Genomic DNA, 23711 nt, shown 5'->3' with positions numbered 1-23711 from the left:
AGGCAGAACTATATATCAGAAATGCTTTTTTGCCTCAATGTTGGGTCCAAAATGGTGAATTTCCAAATAAATTAGCAATAAGCAAAAGGGGGAGGGGTGACTTCCACAGCCCCCCCCCCCTTTCCCGAGAGGGGTAGGCTTCGATGTGCTACTTCTTTTGATGTATTTATATGTAGCTGGTAGAACAATGCCTACTCTTTTCCTCTCCAAGTGGTTTTAAAGTAATTAAAGTGGATGTACTGTATAACAGAAATGTCTTTTGCCTCAATGGGTGCTTCAAATATAGTGATTTTCCAATAAATAGGCAATATACAACAACATGATATAGCAACGGGGGGGGGGGGGACTTCGACACCCCCACCCCCTGAAAATGTTAGGCTTCGATGTGCCAACATTTTGTTTTATTAAGCTGATAGAGAAAAGCCTACTCTTAACTCTGCAAGTGATTAACTAGCGGAGATAATTGCATTTAAGTTTTAACTAAACATTATATACATACATGTATTATACATGTTATACGTATTAATCTATGGAAATGCATACAAAAAGCGACATTTCTGAAATTGAAGTATTCAAGTTTGACACCTTATAAATTTGCTAAAAACAATGATACAGAGTTGGGATTTCATCTAAATAATAATAGTATATCAATAAACTTTTCAGGAACATTTCAAGGTAATTGAATAATTTTTCATAGAATTATGTAAAATCATGTTTTTGTAAAATTTTAAATTTTGGGGAAAAAATTACAAAAAAATGCAGTTTTCTACTTAAAATCTCAGCCAAATGAACTACTTATCCCCTATAAGTAGTCCCAAATTATGGAGAAGTTATTTGGCTTTCATATGACACTAATTCTATGGCAATTGAATGCTTATGTCAAAATCTATGTACGAAAATTCAAATTCTTGGAAAATATGGCGGCCATTTTGAAAAAAGCGCCCTCACAGGTTAATTTTCAGGATACAGCCTGTTTACCTCATATCTTCATATTCAGCGTAAAAAAACTGGTCTAGAGGCATTATATGAAAATTTCTCCTCCAAGTGGCACATTGCTCAGTTATAACCCGGACTATATCCCTTTTCTCTTGTAAGCCAAGTCTGCCCCGACTGTAGGTTGATTTGAATGAATAGAGGTGGATCGGCTAGAATGTAAAATGTAGAGTGCTATATGCTTATTTCGGTTATCTAATCGTTCGGGTCGACTTTTTGCTGTGGCGGATTTGTACTTTTGTTAAAACTTTGATGCATGTCCAACAATCTATTTTATGTTTCAGTGCTCCATTCGACCTTGTTAACCGCCTTTTTGTTCAATTACAACGATTTATCGTTCTCTTTATAACCCAATAATCCACAATGCTATTCAATGACTATGCCAATAGTTACGCATTTCTTTTTCCCTGTTCTTACTTTTTCCGTTCCACACGTACTTATTAATTTTTTATCAACCTAATTCCATATCGCCACTCATTTATGTTTCTTGCTACTTTTGCAAGGTCGAATGGAGGTCACTCTTTATTGTGTATATTGACTGGCTGTTTTATTTATTTATTTGTTTTTATCCATATATAATATATACTTGTTTGTATATTTGCGTTTTTTGTCAATTTATATGTCATATTTTTTACCTTGTACTAGCATTTGTAATTCAGCCTTTGGCTGCAACGAATGTTTTTCTATGTACCAATAAAGACCATTATTATTATGAGTAATTTAACATAATATATTTGTCAACGCAAAAACTGCGATATAAAAATTTACAATGGGTATTTTTTTCGTTTAAACGTGACCGATGTAGTGTCAGATACATATATAATGCCAAGCACATAGTCCGATTCATACACAATGCCAAGCTCAAAGTCAATAGAATAATTCTCTTTCTAGTAATAGTTATATTTATATAGTTATACATAAACTACAGAAGTTAAAGTTTGCCACGAAAATATATCATACATGGTAAATTAATCTATATACATACATGCGTTTATCAGCCAGTTATCATAGCAACGTCTAAGGATGCGCCCTGTAATTACGATTGATCTTATCATTGTAATTTGCTCGGGATAAAGACCTGGGGAACGTCGAAAGTTTGAGTAAATTTGAATAAATATTAAATTGGCAAAAAAGCGATTAAATTCCGGATTTGTTTGTTGTGACTATATGAAACCAGTACAAGAAAATATAAAATGTTTACACGAGTTTATAATTCTTAAAACAGTAAAATAATTTTGGTTTGACGTCAGCGCATAGAATGACGATGAACTGAGAAGTGTTTAAGGGTCACACGAATAACATTTCATAATAAATGTGGTTTAAACCAAAGAGGGACAAATAAAATCATATTGTAAATACTTTGACATACATTGAAACAGCTTAAGATTAGTCAACGACGTAGTAAAACTGAAATCACGTCACGTAAAAAAATGACAATAATGGTATTAATGGAAGGCGGTTATACCTCAAGACCATTATGTGTAGTTACCACTAAAACGCTCACAAATAGAATGTTTTGAAGCCATAAAATTCACCTGGCCGAACCAAAAACTAACATTCAGTTAAAAAATCATGTTAAACTATAATATTACACCAGAATGCTTGATTCAATGAGAGCACCCAAGGTGCACGAAATATGTTAAGCTTTAAGGAATTTCAAAAAAACACAATATTTCGTGATAATTAACCCTAGCTAATTGGTAAAATGTGACATTGTGGTTGTTCACGAATCATTAATTACATGATTCGCCTTCTTCCCCTAAACAGAGGCAAAATTTATTGCGAAAGTATGTTTCATTATAACATAACATTTTTATTTGGCCTCTTTATCCTCTTACTGCGATCAAGGATCTTGACATTCTTAGCGAGACAATTACTGCCTCAGATTGTCACCTAAAATTCACTTCTGCAAGGGCGGTTGAATTACCGACAGACCGACAGAGAAAATGAGATGAAGCGCAACATAAATTATTAAATAATTCTCAATAAAATCTACATATTGATTTTCGAAAACATTATTGATTTCAGTAAGAACGCGCGCTCAGAATATTAACCAATCAATACCAATAGACATAGAAAGTACCGATCAAGAAGTACAGATCAAGACTGTCTTTGAATTTGGTTTAAAGCCAATGCAACTACATAAAATCTGTCCCACAATGCAATGTCCGTACGGCACTTCATATCATGTATAATTTATGATTGAATGATCTGTTTTGTGTCTATGACTCGCTATAATCGCTAATTTTTTCGATGAATCGTGCAATTTGTATACCAACGCTGAATGATACAATGTAATCTGATAATCAACAGTTCATTGAAAGCACATCTCTCTTGTCATTGCATGTCACATACATTAAGTGTATAAGGATAAAGTTTGAAATCTATGCTAGATCGTGATTATTATTGACATTAAAATTGTGGATCTTCTCCTAAATATTATCTTCATATTCATACCAGAGTCGTACCAATGGAACATTATAAAAATATCCTCCTTTATCTTAATGCAAAGTTCTCATCTTCCAACGTGAACACGATTCGGAAGATTATCATTTTTATTATATGAACAATATCGTTTCCTCCCTTTGAGTCACTCACATGCTACAGTACCTAGTCGTCAACCTGCATGATGTTAGAGAATTCGATGGGGCCATCGTCTTCTTCGATCTCTCCGTTCTCCTGGACAACTTCTGGGTCAGCAACTGCACCTTCGTTGTTCTGCTTACCCAGATCATTGATATCTATAGCGTGGACCACGAAAGGTACTTCCTTCCAGGATTTGGGAAACAATTTCCTGCCGTTTCCATCTTTCAGTGTAAAGTTCTTGACAGCGATCAACGGAAGCTCTTCTTGTTGGTACACCACCATGGAGCCCCATTTATGCTGGCAGTTGCCACAATGGATCTTCTGCTGGTGTTTGAATTCGTCGATCAGAGGCTGCTTCTTCAGATCAACAAGCTGAATCTTTCCTCGGAAGAGGTCGTTCATAACCACATGATGCTGGTTTTTGATGCACCTGATGTCATCCAGAGAACAGGCTTCTTGAAAGCACTTGATGCAATGGAGGACAATGCCTGTTCTCTCTACTTTCTTTGCCTTGTTGGCTCGTGCAAGTTCCTTTTCCCGTTGTCGCTCTTTCTGATCTTTCTTCTGTACCAAAGCAATCTGAAGAAAAAAAGGGAAAAATGCGTCAAATCAAGTATCAGATCGTACTTCATCGCGTTTGGGTAAAAAGAGAACCGTTACATTATATTCCCCGTTTATATTTATGGTAATTATCGAACTGAATGCAAAGCTATACACAGGTTTAATAACTGTAACAGTACGATATCAGATTTGTATGCGACAGCGTATCTTTATTTTATGTTATGCTCCTCGTACTTCACTGACGCAGAGAGGTATTTCGGAAAAAAAAGTTCACTTACGAGAGTGTTTATCTTTCTTTTAATATTCTTACTCTTAGACCAAACTGACTTTTAATAATATTCCCTGTCTTTGCGATCGTCGTGCTTACTTTATCTTCAAAGGCTTTTGCATCATTGAGAGCGGCATCGGCGACGTTTTTGATAGCTTGTTCGCTCATCTTCACCCTTATGATATTCTTAAGTTCACGGTCTTGAAGCTGAAGATCTGAATTCACAATGACGACGATTTTCCCGTTGTATTTGGCTCGGCTTCGACCTTCAAAAATAGTAAGATATGCGTAGATTAACTTTTATACAGTGCGTCCCAGAAAATAAAAACGGAATCCGAAGTTCCCATTTATTTGCCCCAACATTAAAAAAAAATCGTATTTAGTCCCTGTATGGTACAAACAGTTTACGCATCAAAATGAAGATTTTAATTTTTCAATGTAAAAACCAAGTTGCGCATGAAATTGATATGTTTAATAATGTTAAACATTTATAGAATAATTATTTACCTTAAACAATCCATTGCAACAATGTTTAATTCCAGTTTGGGACACAGCCTTGACAAGTTCAAGTCCCCTTTTGTACTTTTGCAGTGACCAATTTCCATTTGATTTTTTCTGAATATGTGAAATCAATACCATTTCTGTGTTTGTATAAATTGTATTGTATTCAAATGTAAATCTTGTAAATTTGTATGCATATGTAAATCTTGTAAATTTGTACATTTGTATGTGTGAATTGTATCTTTTTATCGAATAGAATTAATAAATCTTGAATGAATGAACAACGATCTTTCGTAAGAATGGGATGACCCGTGTGCTTCTTGTTTCTCTGGCGCTGTAATTAATACGGTTATGGCACATTCAAGAGTCAATTTCTTCACAAATCGTTTCTGCCAGCCCTCAGTTTTCATTGGATATGTACATGTAAATATGTACATGTAAAGCACTTAGAGACACAATGTGATAAGCGCTATTATAAATGTTATTATTATAATTATCATTATTATTATCATTATTATTAATTTTATCATCTCTATGCGAGACTATCCACCATTGATTTGAAATGAATTAAAGGAACCTTATTTAAAAGTTACATTGACTTGTATATACAATTGATACATTTTTTATTATAGAATTTGATATTAACAATAAATGTGGGTTTGTTGTCGCTCTCTATATCATTTGATCACGAACACTGACTTGTCTTGTAAAGAATCAGACGACTAATTTCTACCTTTAGTCTGAACATGGCCAATGTCGCTGGTGACGTAGTTGTATCTGAAAACCATGTTACAGTCTGTGATGTCCAGACCTTCTTCTGCGACCGACGTGGCAACCATGATCTTGTATTTCTTATCCTTGAACAACTGCAGATTCCTGTTCTGTTCTGTTGACGTCATACCTAGATTATGAATCAAAGCATGTTACAGCCATGAATTCTTCAATCCATAACTCAGTTTTGTATTCCCAGCATAGAACTTCACAGTGAGCAAAATGGACAATTGTGTTGTTTCGTAGCCGCTTCATGTACTAACAGCCTACAGAGAAAATCAAATGGAGAAACTTTTATCTTTTGTAACTGTATTGTATACTCGAGCATTATCGTATAGTATATAGATGAATCTAAACCAAACTTGCCATTTTCTCGCCGGAGTTTCAAAAGGGCTACAAAACAGCAAGTTGCTCACTGCTGTCAAACTGGTCAAAATGCGGTCATGAAACGACACTTTACGGCTTTTCATTATTTCACAACTTAGCTGATAACTTTCTTTTTTTTACGCTATAAATTTGAAATAACTGGAAGGCTGTTATCGTTTTTCTCTTTATCCTTCCAGTGACTTTTTTTTAACTCGCATACTTGATCTTCAATACGATGACCAAATGTCCAAAAGATAACAACCAGAAAACATTACCTTGATTGCCGCTCCCAATCAGTAAGTCAGCATTCAGATGCCCAAGCTCAGGGTCTTCATTCAGCCACTTGACCAAAGCCTTGGCTGATTCTCTTGTCCTTGTAAAGATGATGCTAAGGGACTCTGCATTCTTCTTATACTCCTTCTTTAACTGATTCCCAAGCTCATTCAATACAGGATTGACACTATTGACATGCAGATTGGCAATTCTGTTCAAATTGTCAAGCTTATCTGTGTATTCAAGGTAAAAAAAAAAGAGAAATGGCAAAATAGCCGACTTTAATAAAACAAGATTTGATGGAGTAAAACAAGCATTCAGATTTTATTGATTTCCAAAGGCTTGCCCCACGAACTAGTTTTACATTCATTCATATTAAGAAAACAATATTAAACGGATTGACCTCCTATAAGCAAATGGAATTTTCAAACAATGTTCATGGAATTCATGTTTTAAAGAAAAGAAAGGACATTACCATGATTACTGGAGATTTTATTGATAATTGATGAAATTTATACGAGTACCGAAGGAACTTTCTATCCCCAGTACAAAATTACGATTGAAAATATAATGATTTGATCACATTTATTAAAACTGGTATTTCCGTGATATTTGAACACTGAATAGTAGGCCTACTGAACTGCTGAAAAAATATATTTTTATATGAGTGATCAGCAAAAAAACAAATTTCTCTGCATTGTTCTTAAACATGAGTGTCAAATTCAAGGGACGCACCTCTGAACATCTTCTTGAGTATCATATCGACCGGACCAGAAGGGTTACTTATCTCCTCCTCGCTGATATACGCTTCCATGTAGGCGATAGCATCGGACGTCCTCGCATCGCGGTTCACGAATAAGCTATTGTTGTATTGCTTAAACAAAAAAACCATAATTCGTAATCTTGGAGATTATTATCTATGTCTATACGTTTATTTTGCTTGAACTAATATCTATTTCTATATATTTTCTTTATTTGACATACATAATGAATTAATAATATCTTTATATATTTGTTGTTAAATAGTGAATTTCATTCTTTCATGTAAACCAATTTTACACTTACGCTCTATTCGATATTTTCATCAGATGGCTCTATCTGAACTTGGTATATCAACAAGTTATAATATTCCAATACGGTCTGTTGCTTTGAGTTCCACATGCAAACCATTATAATCATCATTGTTATCGGCCGCATTGCAAAAGTACCTACAAATAAATCATTACATACCCATATTTATATATTTGATAATATTTTTTCTCAACATTCTAGTTTTGGAAGACAAAAGCCGCGGAAGAATTTTGAAACTACTAGGGTGAATGGGTATGCGGCAGGATTCATTCCTTGCATGCACTGAGTGCCGGTGACAGTAGCTCGAGCTAAAGCCGGGGTAACAATAATAGCAGCGCTTTGTATCCTCAGGAAAAAAGCGCTTTATAAATCCAGCTATTATCATTTTTTATTTCTACGTTTTGTCAAACGGCCCCCACCCCGGTTCCACAGTCCCTGTTAGAAACAGATACCATTAAAAGAAACAATTAAAATTTATCACTTACCCTCAAATAATTAACACAAGTCATTAGCTCTCTCCTGTCATCCTCGTCCTCCACCTCCTGTTGAATTTTCTTCCTCAAATTGACAACATTCTGTTCATATCCTTGTGTACCCCGGCGGGATGCCATCTTAGTGAATTCATCATTTTCCTCTACCAGTGTCCTCCCGGCTGTGAAAGAATATCAGCATTTGTATTCACAACTATATTGTTTAGCTACGGCTGTAAAAGGGTAAATACCGCGGATAAGATTCTAAAAGTTACATGCTTCTACATATGAAAAGGTGTGGGGAAAAAAATCATATTGAATTTGGAATATCCTGAAGCTTTTTCCACATTTATACATTTTGTAGAGGGAAGCCTATGACTATATGCCAAATCTTACCGCTTGAGTGAGAACCACTTATTTTTAAGTGAAGATTACTTGCACAAATATTGGAAAGAGTTATACGGGTGTAGGTGCAAGTTTATCGTAAAGAGCACGATCGTAAAAGTGTAATGTTCTATCAAAAATCAGACCACCATCTGATAAAAGTAACAGGCGCCAAACAATATACAAATCCCCCCCCCCCCGTTGTATTTTTTTTTTCAATTTCCTTGACTTAAAAAAAAGTCTATATCAAAATGTGACTAGAGAAATGCCAATAAAGTAGCTTTTTACTGAAAATTGCGTTTAATCTACAAAATGTGTGTGTACGATGTGATTGGGAGGGCGATCCGTTTGTGTGTGGGTGTGCGTGGGTGGGTGGGTGCGTGCACAACATAAAACAAAAAATAGGTTGAAAAAAAATAGGTGAGTGTGTGAGTTGTGTGCATGCTTGAGTGGGAGTGTGTTGGGGGAATGAAGGGATTACCTTCCACATGTTTGATTCTATCTTCTATGCGTTCCATGATGACACTGATCTCACGAAAGTAGCCATCTTCTAGTGATCTTCCTTTCACTATTTTCTGGACTGTAAAATGAAAAGAAATTAATGCATGAATTCTAAATTTGATGCAATCGTTAGGAGATTAAATGCTCATTGAACCCATTTGATTTTTTAACGAACTTCATCTCCAATTAACTTTGCAAGTAATGTATTTTCTTACTTGCGAAAAGGTCCGGTGTCACGAAAAGGTCTGGAATGAGATGCACTCGTTTTTCGTCATGCTCGTATTGCCTTGAAATATTCAGTTACGATGAAACGTTAACAATTCAATCTCTTGCAAATATACTTTCTTTATAAGTATTTATATCATGTTAATACTCGCATTTGTAACTGTTTAATTATGTACGCTGTACTTTAATTTCATATGGAAAATATATAAAACAAAACAAAATTATTTTAATGAGAATGTGGTAAACTTACTCTCCTCGGGCGAGTTTTTCTTGTTACCGAGCTTACGAGTGTAATTGATTGGTCTTGATATTCTACAGTCTAGGTTAGCACATAGCTTAGTGATGTATTCCACAGCTTGGGCGGTATTCTTCGAATTACCTACACCAGGGGACGCTGTCAGGCCAAGAATCTTGAAATAATTATAGAGAGATTACGTTGGCAACTTGGGGGACATCATGATCAGATAAAGGACAACTCAAATACCGGACATAGATCAATGTTAGAGCATGGAGCTATTAATAGTTCCATGGTTAGAGCGCCCGCCTCATGGGCGGGAGCATTAGCGTACCTACGGGGGGGGGGGGCAGAGGGGGCAGACTGCCCCCCCCCCTGACGAGTCACAACTGATCCCTGACGAGCCACAAGTGGCACGCTCCTTTGAACTTGAAGACCTTTTTTTTTTTTTTTTTGCTTGTAAAAATTTTTTCTGGTACGAAATCCTTTATTTGTGGTTGAAGACCTTTTCTTTTTTTTTTTGCTTGTCTAATTTTTGGTGGACGAATTTGCCCCCCCCCCCCCTTGGAAAATCCTTGGTACGCCACTGGCGGGAGGTCGTAGGTTCGACCACGGCCAGACCGGCCGGGATCGCAGACTCAAGAAAAAAAAACTTAAGAAAAAATGGAATGCTCTGCCTTATAGCTTTGCGCTCAGCAATCAGATGGAGAATGGTACAACTAGCATGCTCATTAAAAATATATTAGCCATTATACATGTATATTATAAGCCACGAAAATTTGACGAATATATCATCACTGTCAAAAATGCGTTGACCCATTGACTTTCAGTATCATTATCTTTCGTTTTCATACTCAAGGTAAATAATAGGTTGGCCTATATATATTTAATTTGGCCAGTGCTATTTGTGATAATAACAAATACTTTATTACCTGTGGTCTTGGCCTTCTAGGGAAATTGAGTTTAAGATCTCTGTACAACGCCATCAGAACATTATAAGGATTGGATTTCTGTAACAAGAAATAAAAAACACAATCATTTTTAAACAGCCATATCAAAATCTCAGTGACATTAGAAAACATATGTATTCGTTGATAGCCATTAAAAAAAGTTTCCGCTTTCTCCATTATTGCGAGTATGTCACCAAAAATAGAAAACTCTATTCATTTTAGGCTAAATACTAAGCTAAAACCAAATACATTTTATCAAATGATTAAACCAACCAACATACAATACATGTATGTATAACAATTGAGAAATAATTAGTTGAGATTTTAGGCTAAATACTAAGGTAAAACCAAATACATTTTATCAAATAATAATTTAAAACAACCAACATATATGTATGTTTAACAATTGAGAAATACTTAGAAATACTTATTTTTTCATAGTTATGATCAGGAGGAAAGATCAGAAAAATAGGAATAAAGACTCCCCGTGAGAATTTTAATCATCTATCATCAGATCCTAAGAACTTAGGGAAGTAACAAATAAAGTAAGATTACCTGGCAGTGATGACATTCATCAAGAATAAGGAGTGCGATGTCGGAGAGTGTAAGCTGAATGTTCTCGTCTTTTAGGGCGTTGACGAGCACCTGTGCCGTTAGGACGACGATGTCGTTGTTTTTTATGATGATGTCTAACGGCACATGGTTTAACTCCTCGCCGCTTGCCCCAGCGACCATGCATTTTCCTTCCAAGTATTTCAGACATCTGTCCTTCTGTTGCTTCACTAAAGGAACCTGTATACCAAGAAGAGAGTTTGATAACATGTTAATGGTTTGCTCATATCAACAGCAACAGTGGCGTATGGGGGGCTTGGGGCTCCCCCTCCCCCCCCCAAAAAAAAAAAAATAATAAAAAATAAAAATAATAATTAAAAAAATCATGACTGAGAATAAAAGAGAAAAGAGAAAGGTGAAATATGATATCTTTTTCTGAATATTGGGTCAAAATTCATCAAAAAATTTGATTGTGTCCCTTCAAATTTATGACGCATATGGCTTCTTTGGTTGAACCTTCGGTCAGGCATGTACTTTCCCATTTTGCATATTTCTTTCCCTTTTTCATTTCTCTCTTTTTGCACCCCCTGTAGGTAGCATTCGAAGCATGTGCCCCCTTGACATCCCCCACGTGTGCCTCGGTGGTATTCAGACCTCGTATCGCCTTCATGCAACTTGATCAACTTTCAGATTCCAAAATCGCAGCATGGTCGCATCAGTAACACCGTTTTGCTACACTCCTATTTGATTTTAAGAGACTAAAAGATAGTGTGTATTTACGAATAATTATGGGTTTACCAATCGCTATGTAATAATGTAATGATATTTTTATAAATATAATCATTTAATGTAATCAAAATATTTACTTTCGTAGTCTTTGTGATCTTTCGACATTAGCGTATTTTAGCATCCACTTCGCGGATGCTTTCTGCAACGATGAGAGTCTATTGAACATGCCCGTCAAAACACAATTGACAGATTAGAGCTCATCGTCGAAAGTTAATAGATCGGACAAGCACATAATCTAAAGCTTCGGTCCGGACAAAAAATTACAAATATGTCGTTTGTCCAGAGTCCAGGGGAGCGTTACATGAAAGGACTTGTCGGACATTTTATCTGACAACCTGATTTATCCGAGAGTTACCATAGTAACAGTCCCTCTCAGCCAATCAGAATCAAGGGGTCAGACAAAAATGTTGATGAAAAACTCCCAGGACAACAATGCAGTTTAGACAAAGACTGCTTTGTTATGATGGGCTTTTGAAAAGAGATTCTTGCGTTATAGAAAACTTCTGCGAAGTGATTGCTAAAATGCCCTGCTATATCTTGGACACGTACGTTTGTCTAATTCCTTGTTTTTTTTTCCTCATCATCCATAATGCAACTTCAATAATTTTACATTGTCTGTGAGATTGATATAATATATTGTAAGGAGATGATTATTACTTTGTTCACTACGAACACAGTTTTCTGTGGGCCCCTGTTTAGGAACAACCGATCTATTAGAGCGATGGCGACTTCCGTCTTTCCTGTCCCCGTCGGTAGGACAACCATGGCGTTCTTTCTCTGCAGGGCTGGTGTGAGGACCTCTTCTTGGTAGTCATAGAGACTGAGACTAATTTGTTTTAACTCCTCCTCTCTCGTGTTCTCTGTGTTGCCGACTACTTGAATATCCTCGCCATCGAGTCCTGCAATATAGGGATTTGAAAATTAGAATTTTGAAGAAAAATAAAAATTTGCTCGTTTTGTTCGGGTGACTGTTCTTGTCTAAGCTATGGAAAAATAATAATAATATTGCTCTTTTAAATAGCGTTTGATGCACAGGAGAATGATAATACATGTATATTGAACTGAACTTTCCAAATACTTTTGATTTCTTGGGGGCACCACAAAATTACGGTCTATTTATACTATTTATTATACTACCGATTAGGCATACAAACGTTGCCCAAACCTATGATGAAAGTGTACGAATTATGCTTCTGGGTGGCTGTTTTCATTATTTTATTGTGACATAAACTTGAGTTTGATAACCCATTCATATTAACATGCGAGTGAACGAAGCGAGCAACATTATTATTATGAGACACTGAAAAGTCTTCAAGTATAACTATACATAATACTACAAAAGATCGTAGTACGCGAGCCTTTAAGGAATTAATTGCTTTCATTCGTATAGAATGTTTACAAATTTAGGGGAAATAAGGGGTTATCAGGGACGGCGGAACGGGGGGAGGGGACCGGGGGCACTCCCCCCCCCAAAAAAAAAAAAAAAATGAGTAAATAAAATCCCCGTATGAAAAAATGCCTTTTTCGAAATGAAATGTGCCCTTTTTCAAAATGAAACAACCTTTTTTAAGAAAAACATTATATAGGTTAGAAAATCTGGGGGGTTTTGCTCGCGATTCGCACTCGCATTGATAATTGTTTAGTACTTAGGTGCACATTCTGTTCCTGGTTTCAAAATGCTTAGAATGTCTAGTTTTCAGGTTGGAATTTCACAATTTTCAGCTCGCATTATTCGATTGGTGAGATATTATCTCATACATGAGTCACTATATGCAGTCTTTTACAGGTTCCTTATCTTGTCAGTACATTAAAATTTTCAGCATGCTCTTCGCGCTCGCGTTAATTCTATAGTCAAATACGTCTCTTTTTCATGGTTACAAAAGCTACTCGGAATGTGTAATTTTCATGTCTTATTACATCAAGTGTCCAAAAGTATGAGCTCGCAATTTGCGCTCGCTATATCTCGAAAGGACATGCCCTTTTTTCATTTATCAATTCACATGTATCATTTTATATGTATTGTTATTTGTTTTTAACGGAAATAAATTCAATTCAACAGTAAACAGCGCCATAATTGACCAAAAATCGATTTTACAACATCATAACTTTTGAAAATCGCTCGCTCCGCTCTCTCGCGGAAAAAATAAAACCTAAATATATATCAATCACAAATCACTTCAAAAAGTCTTTGCTCAACTTAATTACACTAAACACAAAACTACTTCACACAGATGATAATCTCAATGTGCAAATGTCTGTTTGCACCAGAATGCTCATTTTGACATGTACCGGTAAGTGTCCTTTTCGTCTTTACCCCACAAACGAATATACGTTCTGGCTTCCCGGGGGTTTATGATGAATGAAATCGTTCGAAATGTCAGAAAGGTTATTATTCAAAGTGTTATAATAACGGCATCGATTTAATGAATGTCATCAGTAACACATACCTTTTTAACATGAATGATAATTTACAAGTTTAATGTAAAACAAGTGGAATGCCTCTGGCCGTCTCACCTGCATCACGCGATTCAATATAGCAGCAGTGCTGATTTTGAAAACTACTATAACTCGCACAAGATGTTCAGTGATACTTGGTTACTCTTATTTCCACGTTTTATGAACTAGACCAATACACTTATAGAGATATGATGGCAATTCAACAAATACCCCCAACGTGGCCAAAGTTCTTTGACCTTACATGACCTTTGACCTTGATCATGTGACCTGAAACTCGCACAGGATGTTCAGTGATACTTGATTACTATTATGTCCAAGTTTTATGAACTAGACCAACACACTTTCAAATTTATGGCTGTAATTCAACAAATACCCCAATTTGGCCAAAGTTCATTGACCCTAAATGACCTTTGACCTTGGTCATGTGACGTGAAACTCATGCAGGATGTTCAGTGACACTTGATTAACCTTATGTATAAGTTTTATGAACTAGGTCCATATATTTTCTAAGTTATGATGACATTTCAAAAACTTAACCTTAGGTTAAGATTTTGATGTTGATTCCCCCAACATGGTCTAAGTTCATTGACCCTAAATGACCTTTGACCTTGGTCATGTGACATGAAACTCAGGCAGGATGTTCAGTAATACTTGATTAACCTTATGGCCAAGTTTCATGAACTAGGTTCATATACTTTCTAAGTTATGCTGTCATTTCAAAAACTTAACCTCAGGTTAAGATTTGGTGTTGACGCCGCCGCCGCCGTCGCCGTCGCCGCCGCCGTCGGAAAAGCGGCGCCTATAGTCTCACTCTGCTATGCAGGTGAGACAAAAAAACCAAACCCGGCCCCAACCCTCGTTTCAAGTTGTTCCAGCCTCTCATGGCAAGGTCCTTCTTGTCATGATTATGTAATCGGAAAAAGACAGCCTTAGAAATTATAGGATACAGTCGTAAGTGAAAATAAAACATTTTTTTTTTTTATATTAGACCTATTTGGTTTTATTTTCATTAGAGAGAGCATTATAAAAATCTCGTCGATGACATGAGAGTATACCTTTACTGTATATAGGGGAAAGGGTATCGATCGAGGTCTCAAAATGCAGATATCCAGACTTATTTTGACGAGTTTTATACTAACAATAAGGATATGATTGGCTTGGTCCTTGAAATTTTATAGGCCTATTGGTATTATTACCATTGTCAGCATCATTATCATCATCATCTGCGCTGATTCCTAAGGCGAACTTCTTCATGTCCTCCATCTCCTTTGCAAGCTTGTGTACGCCATGATTTTTAAGGGCCTGGATGAATTCTTTGAAGCAGTCCTCTGATTTACGGTCCAGTCTCAAGAGAAGTTCTGAGGCGCCTGCACAGTTACCTTGATTACACACCTAGAAGTGTTTTAACAAAAATTAAAGTCACCTATAAATTCCGAGATGCATGCCATGCGGCGTAAAACTGACCACATTATTGATCAAACCATTTGTACAGAAAGCGCAATATACAAATTATAAATGGAATCATGACATGAATTCTATATACACAAAGTATTTCGAAATTTTATCTAAAAAAATCTTCGAAAGATTAGTAATATTAATTGATATATTCAGGATGAGCCGAGCCTTCGCCGTTGATTGGTGTATATTCAATATTTTTGGAGGACCCCCACCACTACGTGCATCGATTCATTCAGTAACTATACATTTCTTGTTTAAAGCTTATACAGTGCGTCCCAGAAAAAACGAAACCGATATTTAGCGATGATTTATCATAACTTAATCATAAATAAAATAGACAAATGACCTACCAATGTAAAGCTTAGAATCTCCTCTTTCATCTGGTATTACTTAGATTATTCCTCATTCACGCATGATTGAGCAAAAACAATTCGAAGAAAGGATGCCAAAAACTCATTTGGCGGGGGTGTCTGAATTTCAAAAAGAAAATCACATGACTAAAAAGTTCAATATCTTCTCTTTTCTTTGATACCTAAATCACAGAAAATGGTCAAGTAGTAAAAAAGTTATGATCCCTCGAAACAATGCTTGTATTTCAATAATTTCATTAAATAAACGTGTTTTCACCGGTTTCCCACAGAAGCTATCGCACGGTAACAAAAGACTTAATGCATGGCTGATCGTCAACAAAACGGAGTGTCGAGTGAGTTTGAACGCTAGCCTGTAAAACCTCTTCATTTTATGAAATTATTGAAATTCAAGCCTTATTTCAAATAACCAGAACTTTGTTATTTCTTGACCATTTTCTGTAATTGAGGTATCAAATTAAAGAGCAGATATCGAACTTTTCAAAAATGTGGTTTTCTTTTTAAAACCCAGATACGGCCCGCCAAGTGACTTTTGGTATCCCCTTTTTAAATTGTTTTTGCTCACTCATGCGTGAATGAGAAATAATCTAAGTAATTTCAGATGAAAGAGGAGATTCTAAGCTTTAAAATGGTAGGTCATTTGTTTATTGTATTTGCGATTAAGTTATGATAAATCATCGATAAATCTCGGTTTCGTTTTTTGTGGGACGCACTGTATAACTGATGTGAAGAATGACAATAGTAAAATGACCGAAGGGGGGTCTGTATAAACAGAGATAAACAAACTTGGAGTATAGGCCTAATATACGTATCGTACCGTCTGTCGTATTTTTTCACTATCTCGCTTCGTTAGATATTCCTTCAGATCGACAATGAGGCAGAGAGGTTCGATGTCCTCCAATAGACTAGCGTAGAGCCAAAGGAAAGAGCGATACTGTCCCCTTTTCTTTGTGTCGAGTTGCCGTGTTCCCTCCAAATGGCGTGCTATTGCATCGTTATCTGCATGTAAGATATCAGCGGATTTGAGGCGCGTAAGCATAACGGACAAGACAAGTCCACCCTAACAAGAAGGTGATTTGAATGAAATAATATTATTCAAACAAGCAAAATGATGAGAATTTCATCGAAAGCGGATGTATTTTAACATAAATATTATATGGACGTATGGGTCGGTATGCATCCTATGACATCATAAATGGCATATATTCTATTTTTTCCTCATGATATTATACACCCTGATTGGTAGGTAAAAGAAAGAACCTGCGGCATGATCGGCATCATCTTCTTACAATTTCTTTCGTATTTAATTATAAAACATGAAATATTCTCATTTCTTCTCCTCATTTTTTTTCTCTGAACATCTGGAACTGTCATGTGATTCAAGGAAGAGCTTGATTTTTTATTGCCAAATATCTGAAATACGAAATATTGTATAATTCAAACAATCAGAATACAAAAGAATGAAGCGAGTGAGGCCATCAACCCTCTCATTCACATATCACTGTTTTGTGTAAATAACGGTTTAGTGGAAAATGAGTGAAATTCTAGATGATCCTATTTTAATGACATTTTCAACATGCAGCATTTTTTTTTTACTTTTCTCTTTTCATTCAAATCGTATTTTTTGTTGTGGTGGAATTGACTTTTTTCCAGCGGGAGATCATATTAATAAACTTGTAATATACTTCATGCATATTACTTTTAGCACTAGTTTCATCCGTCCCTGGCCTCTTACCCTCCAATACTTAGCAATTGGATATTCAAATATCACAGTCACATAAGAGTAAGTCAAGTAGAAAAACAGTGTCACATTGGTTTGGCAGTTGCGTACGTATAGTCCTCCACGAACATGTATATCATAGCTATAATAACAAATAACTTTATAGTAGAAATAGTATTAGTAAAATCATGATAAAAATCATTATGGCAATGATGATAAGTATAGTAATGATTCTGAATATATCAATACTACTACTACTACTACTACTACTACTTCTACTATACTACTACTACTACTTCTAATGATGATGATGATGATAATAATAATAATGATAATAAACACAATTTGTTATCACATGAATTATTGCATTATAAAAAATGATAAAGAAAGAGACAGCAATAAAAACAATGAGGAATATTCTAAAACTTTTCCGGTGAGCTGTATTCCTACCTGATTGGTAGAGAGCATCGACAACAGCGCGATAGAGCCCTCTTTTGTCTTTCTTAGCATCGAGTGCATCTAGGAATTTGTTTGTTATTTCTTTACGTGTCGCCTTTGATGTGTCGATCAACTCAAGAACGTCGTTGAACATCTCTAGAACAAACAACACAACGAAGATGATATTTATCTTTCAATTATTTATTCAATCATTCAATTATCTATTTCTTCATTCATTCATTTATTCAGTCATTTCATCAAAACATTTTTTACAGGACGTGTTCGAATATACCATGTATACCTGTATACTGTGCACTGTTTTCCAACATGGCCCTGTTGACAAAAAAAAAATCAAACAATATACGGAGTGATAAAAAATGACACAAATCCCACATTTATGGAATAAATATATCATAAACACATAATAAATTTATGGCTGGAAAGAGTGTCTTCTCCCAAATAATTCGATACCAAGGTAAATTTTTGTCGATTTTGACCTCTTAACGGGTAATTCATAGCACTTTTTGTTAACAGGAAATTGATATCTACATGCAAGAACAAAGCTCGAGCTGAAACTTTTTTATATTCCAATCTGAAAACTGGACATGTTAGCCTCGTTTTCTTTAATAAAGAACGAGCTGTATATCTCAGTCAAATTAATGCAAGCGTGTACAATGAGTTGAACATGTTAAGCACTATTTTCACATATAGGACCATCATGAAGAGGATGATGTGATGCGAGTGCGAAGCGCGATTTAGACCTTAGACAATTCTCACGCGGAACCCAGGGAATCCCCCCTCCCCGGCTATATACTGGTCTGAAAAGGTGGGACTTAAGCACCCCCCCCCCCCCGGTTCTGCAGCCCCTACATTCCATGCAAATAGGCGGTAGGCGGTAGAAACGAGTGTTGCTGTGGTGAAGCTTATTTTGAACTAAATTGGATGGGAAACTCAGAATTACATTAATTTGTTATGATAAATAACATATTTCATGTCGCGTTTTCCACAATTACTGTGGTTCATATACGCTTTAAATTCCCCCATGCAGTGAACACGCTTTCGCTCGATCTCATTATATCCCCCGGACCCCCCCCCCCCCCCATGCCAACTCTGATGAATGTAATTTAAAAAACCAGATAAATATGACAGAGAAAAAAAAAGAATTATCCGGTGAAAGCAGACAGGAATAGAATAGCAATGTGTATTAGATCTAGTATATCGACAGGATATCCAGGCGCGTAGCCAGGGGGGGGGGGGCGGTGGGGGTGGTCGCCCCCCCCAAAACGTCCCCAAAAAGAAAAAAAAAAGGGAAAAAGAGGAAAAAAGGAAAAGGGAAGGGAGGAAAGGGAAGAAAGGTAGCTTTGTCGGTTTTTTTTTCTTTTTATTCTTTATTTTTTTTCTCAAAAGAGAAACTCCTTCACTCTTGCTTTAAATTTATATATGAATTTTGCTTCCGCGCTGCGCGCGGTTAAATGACAAAAGTTCTCCATTGTTTCCCCCACCCTTTCTCTAACTCTGCTTTTCCACCTCAGCTATATGTGTTTCTTGCCAGTTAAAGTTCAAATGTATAGATTAGGGCATGGAATTAGAGTAAGGTTAGGCCGAAGTATATGAAGTTATCTTTTTTTTTATTGATCGCGCAACTTCTGGTCGGGTCGGCTCCGGGCGGGTAAAATCTTTATATCAATTTCTGCCGTCACCTCCATAAAGTCAACTTCTCCCGCTTTTCAGGTCATTACTAAACAACCATAATTTGGGGCAAACAGGTTCCTAATTGAAGAGGAATGTATAAAATTCGTGTCGTATTAAATAAAAAAGTACAATATTTTTTTTCAAATTCTATTAATCTTCATGTTATTTCCCTGCACATTCATCTCCTGTCCTGTTTTTGCCCTCAGTGTGAAATTTTGAATGACACTTAGGTTTCTTTATAATTAACAAGTGGAATGCCTCTGGCCGTCTCACCTGCATCACGCGATTCAATATAGCAGCAGTGCTGATTTTGAAAACTACTATAACTCGCACAAGATGTTCAGTGATACTTGGTTACTCTTATTTCCACGTTTTATGAACTAGACCAATACACTTATAGAGATATGATGGCAATTCAACAAATACCCCCAACGTGGCCAAAGTTCTTTGACCTTACATGACCTTTGACCTTGATCATGTGACCTGAAACTCGCACAGGATGTTCAGTGATACTTGATTACTATTATGTCCAAGTTTTATGAACTAGACCAACACACTTTCAAATTTATGGCTGTAATTCAACAAATACCCCAATTTGGCCAAAGTTCATTGACCCTAAATGACCTTTGACCTTGATCATGTGACCTGAAACTTGCACAGGATGTTCAGTAATACTTGATTACTATTATGTCCAAGTTTCATGAATCAGATTCATAAACTTTCAAAGTTATGATGGTAATTCAACAGATACCCCCAATTCGGCCAAAGTTCATTGACCCTAAATGACCTTTGACCTTGGTCATGTGACGTGAAACTCATACAGGATGTTCAGTGATACTTGATTAACCTTATGTATAAGTTTCATGAACTAGGTCCATATATTTTCTAAGTTATGATGACATTTCAAAAACTTAACCTTAGGTTAAGATTTTGATGTTGATTCCCCCAACATGGTCTAAGTTCATTGACCCTAAATGACCTTTGACCTTGGTCATGTGACATGAAACTCAGGCAGGATGTTCAGTAATACTTGATTAACCTTATGGCCAAGTTTCATGAACTAGGTCCATATACTTTCTAAGTTATGCTTTCATTTCAAAAACTTAACCTCAGGTTAAGATTTGGTGTTGACGCCGCCGCCGCCGCCGTCGCCGCCGCCGCCGCCGTCGCCGTCGCCGCCGCCGTCGGAAAAGCGGCGCCTATAGTCTCACTCTGCTATGCAGGTGAGACAAAAATGAAGCGCTTCAGGATAAGTCAAAGAAATTAGGCATCCTTTTTTATATTATTTTAATAAATCACAGAAGTTTCAACTTTTTGCGCACTATTTTCCTTGTAATGAAGTTCAATAATCTTAGGAAATCAATTGAATTAGAGCCGATGGGGTATTAGATATATCTGCATTTGATGAAACGTCCGCCCTTTGAAATTTCAGAGTTTTATTGCTCTGCGCGGGGAGGAATATCTTCCTCCCGGCATATACACTTCTTCTCCTCTGTTTTGCGAGTTAAAGATATGCACTGTCGCTAAATTGTTTGTAATCAAATCTGATATTTCCAAGGAAGTATTCAATATATCTTTGAGAATACCCTTTTCTCGGGACCCTTTTCATGGCAAAAAAAATTGATAAAACGCTTTAGCTTCCGCGCTTCGCGCGAGGTTATAATGATTTTAATTTCCTCCATTGTATTCCTTTTTGTGCGTTCACAATCACTTTTAAAAACAAGTTCAAAATCACAATAAAGTCAACTGAATTGGAGCTGATATAAGTACTAGAGACAAGAGAGACGGTTCCTTTTCATTTTAATTTATGAAACACCAAAAGCTTCGCGCTTCGCGCGGGAGGGGGAAACTCCCCCTCTCTGCACCCACCCCCTAGGGAGCGCGCTTCGCGCGCTCTGTAAGTGTTGGCACGCTTCGCGTGCATTTACCGCCCCCTCCAAAATGAAATCCTGGCTACGCGGTTGAGGATATCCATGACTGCATATTTACTGCGAAATATACAGGCATTCTCCTTCTATGTACAAGATACTCACTTCCAACATGTCCAAACAACCGTGAACGATTTATAGAATTAATCATTTAATTATAGATTCTTCTTCTAGCACAAATAAGCCTATACGATGCATGGAACGATCTGGATGTTAAACAATTTCTTTACAAAAGGGAACGTTAAATTTAAATGAATAATATTGTTATCATGCAATTTTCGCTGAAGTTCTTATTTCAGTATTATAATAATAAACCACTCAGACATTAAGTTTATCATGAATTAACAATTATGACGGTATGATTTTTTTTCAAAATCAAGACATTTTTTTTTTTTGGGGGGGGGTAAATATTAACAAGAGCACGAGACGTGTTTTTTTTTAAGAATACCGACAACACATTAAGTTTTTGAAGTATGTGATCAGCATAAACAATACGCTTTATGAATTAGATTAGTTGACTTAAGAAATGATTTACGTCACAATATCCATGATTATGATTGAAAAGGTGATACGTACCATGACTGCCGTCCCCGTCATCTCTCCCAACAAACTGAACCTTCAGATGTTCTGCAATATCACTCACATCGAGATTCTCTATAAGTATAGGTCTGTAGACTTCTGTTATGAGCTTGATCTTATTATCCTCAAGCTCGTCCTGTACCTGTTCCGGTGCATCCACAGAGGCCGCGGCCATCACTTCTCTTTAATTAAACTTTGTTTGAGCACAGGAAAGAGAAAATGTACCACACACGGCTAAACAGACGTCAAATCCCTCCCACTTTTCGGCACTGTACCACTACCAGTAGTAAGGCAATTCTTAAACTCGCTGTTATTGTGAGCTGTGAATAGAAATTGTTTTTTTTTTAGTTTGACTTGACCACCTTCTCTCTCATCAGTATAGACAGTTGCCTTTCAGTGGATCCAATCACGTCCCAACAAAATATTTGGAATGCCTCGCGAAAGAGTTTTTTTTATTCTACACAATACAATGAATGAATCAGTAGACATAGGCTAATAAGCGACCCCAAGATTGCTGGGCACGAGAAGCTGTAAATAATCACTATTTATATGAACTTCAGCTCAGAGAATGTCAATGGCACTATACATATTCTTGTTTATGATTGGCCAATACCCACGTTCTACCCAAATGCGAGCCAATAGTCAAGGGAGATTCATGTTATGGGACCGCGCGAGGGGAGTGTCGCTCCGTCCAGCAGATAAGTTGAGTCATGCAGATCCTGGGATTCCCCACCACAGACGTAGGCTACATTTCAGACACTTTTAAGACGACGAATTTATGATATTCAAATAGGCTGACCCGGTTGAATAGAATGATTAATCTGACTTAATCACTTAATATCATATCTTCTCATGCAAAAAAAAAAACTGAATTTACGAACTTTTAATTAAGCTATATCTGAAGGATTGTATTTTTAATTGTGAAAATATTTTGTGTCAGGGTACGGAAAAAGAATAACAGATATGTCGCAGTTGGGAAGTTGGATAATGCCGGGGAATTCCAGGTTTCCGAACTTTGAATAACATCAGTGGCGTATCTGGCAATCCTCGCCAGAAAGAGCAAACATCTTCGGACATACAGTAAAAAAAAAAGGTGTTTTTTTTTAGAGGGGAAGCGAATGATAAAACAACCTCCACCCATCCCCATTTTCCAGGATAAATGGCTCAGTGAAACAATTAAAGGACAAGTCCACCCCGACAAAAAGTGTATTTGAATAAAAAGAGAAAAATCCACCAAGCATAACACTGAAAATTTCATCAAAATTGGATGTACATGTAGAATTAAAAAGTAATGACATTTTAAAGTTTCGCTTAATTTCACAAAGTCAAAACAGTTATATGCACATCCTGGTCGGTATGTAAATGAGGCGACTGATGACGTCATCCACTCACTATTTCTTTTGTATTTTATTATATGAAATATTCTATAAGTTTTTCCTCATTGTCAAGTGGAATTAGCATTGCTTAATAATATATGGTTCAGTCAAGTTGGTCCTAAGTTGTCAAATCTGTAAAAAAATGAAATATTGTATAATTCAAACAATAAAAAACAAAAGAAATAGTGAGTGGAGGACA

At 36.4% G+C, this 23711-nt stretch overlaps 1 protein-coding gene across 1 annotated transcript; it reads right to left on the bottom strand.

Moving 5' to 3' along the window:
- Positions 1-1872: 1872 nt before the first annotated feature.
- On the bottom strand, positions 1873-22817 carry LOC129260363 (ATP-dependent RNA helicase DHX58-like). The gene is made up of 15 exons (XM_054898356.2): positions 22134-22817; positions 17950-18093; positions 16597-16778; positions 15150-15345; positions 12154-12395; positions 10711-10947; positions 10138-10215; positions 9221-9380; positions 8726-8824; positions 7876-8042; positions 7055-7193; positions 6322-6552; positions 5643-5810; positions 4508-4674; positions 1873-4158 (listed from the first exon to the last, which is right to left on the bottom strand). Exons 1-15 carry the CDS (start codon positions 22309-22311, stop codon positions 3604-3606), a joined length of 2943 nt encoding a protein of 980 aa, XP_054754331.2. The 5' UTR covers positions 22312-22817; the 3' UTR covers positions 1873-3603.
- Between the last annotated feature and the right edge of the window lie 894 nt (positions 22818-23711).

The sequence above is a fragment of the Lytechinus pictus genome, chromosome 1 (genome assembly GCF_037042905.1).
Source record: "Lytechinus pictus isolate F3 Inbred chromosome 1, Lp3.0, whole genome shotgun sequence".
NCBI lineage: Eukaryota > Metazoa > Echinodermata > Echinoidea > Temnopleuroida > Toxopneustidae > Lytechinus > Lytechinus pictus.
The sequence above is the reverse complement of the archived record's forward strand: the minus strand, read 5'-3'. Positions and strand labels throughout refer to the sequence as shown.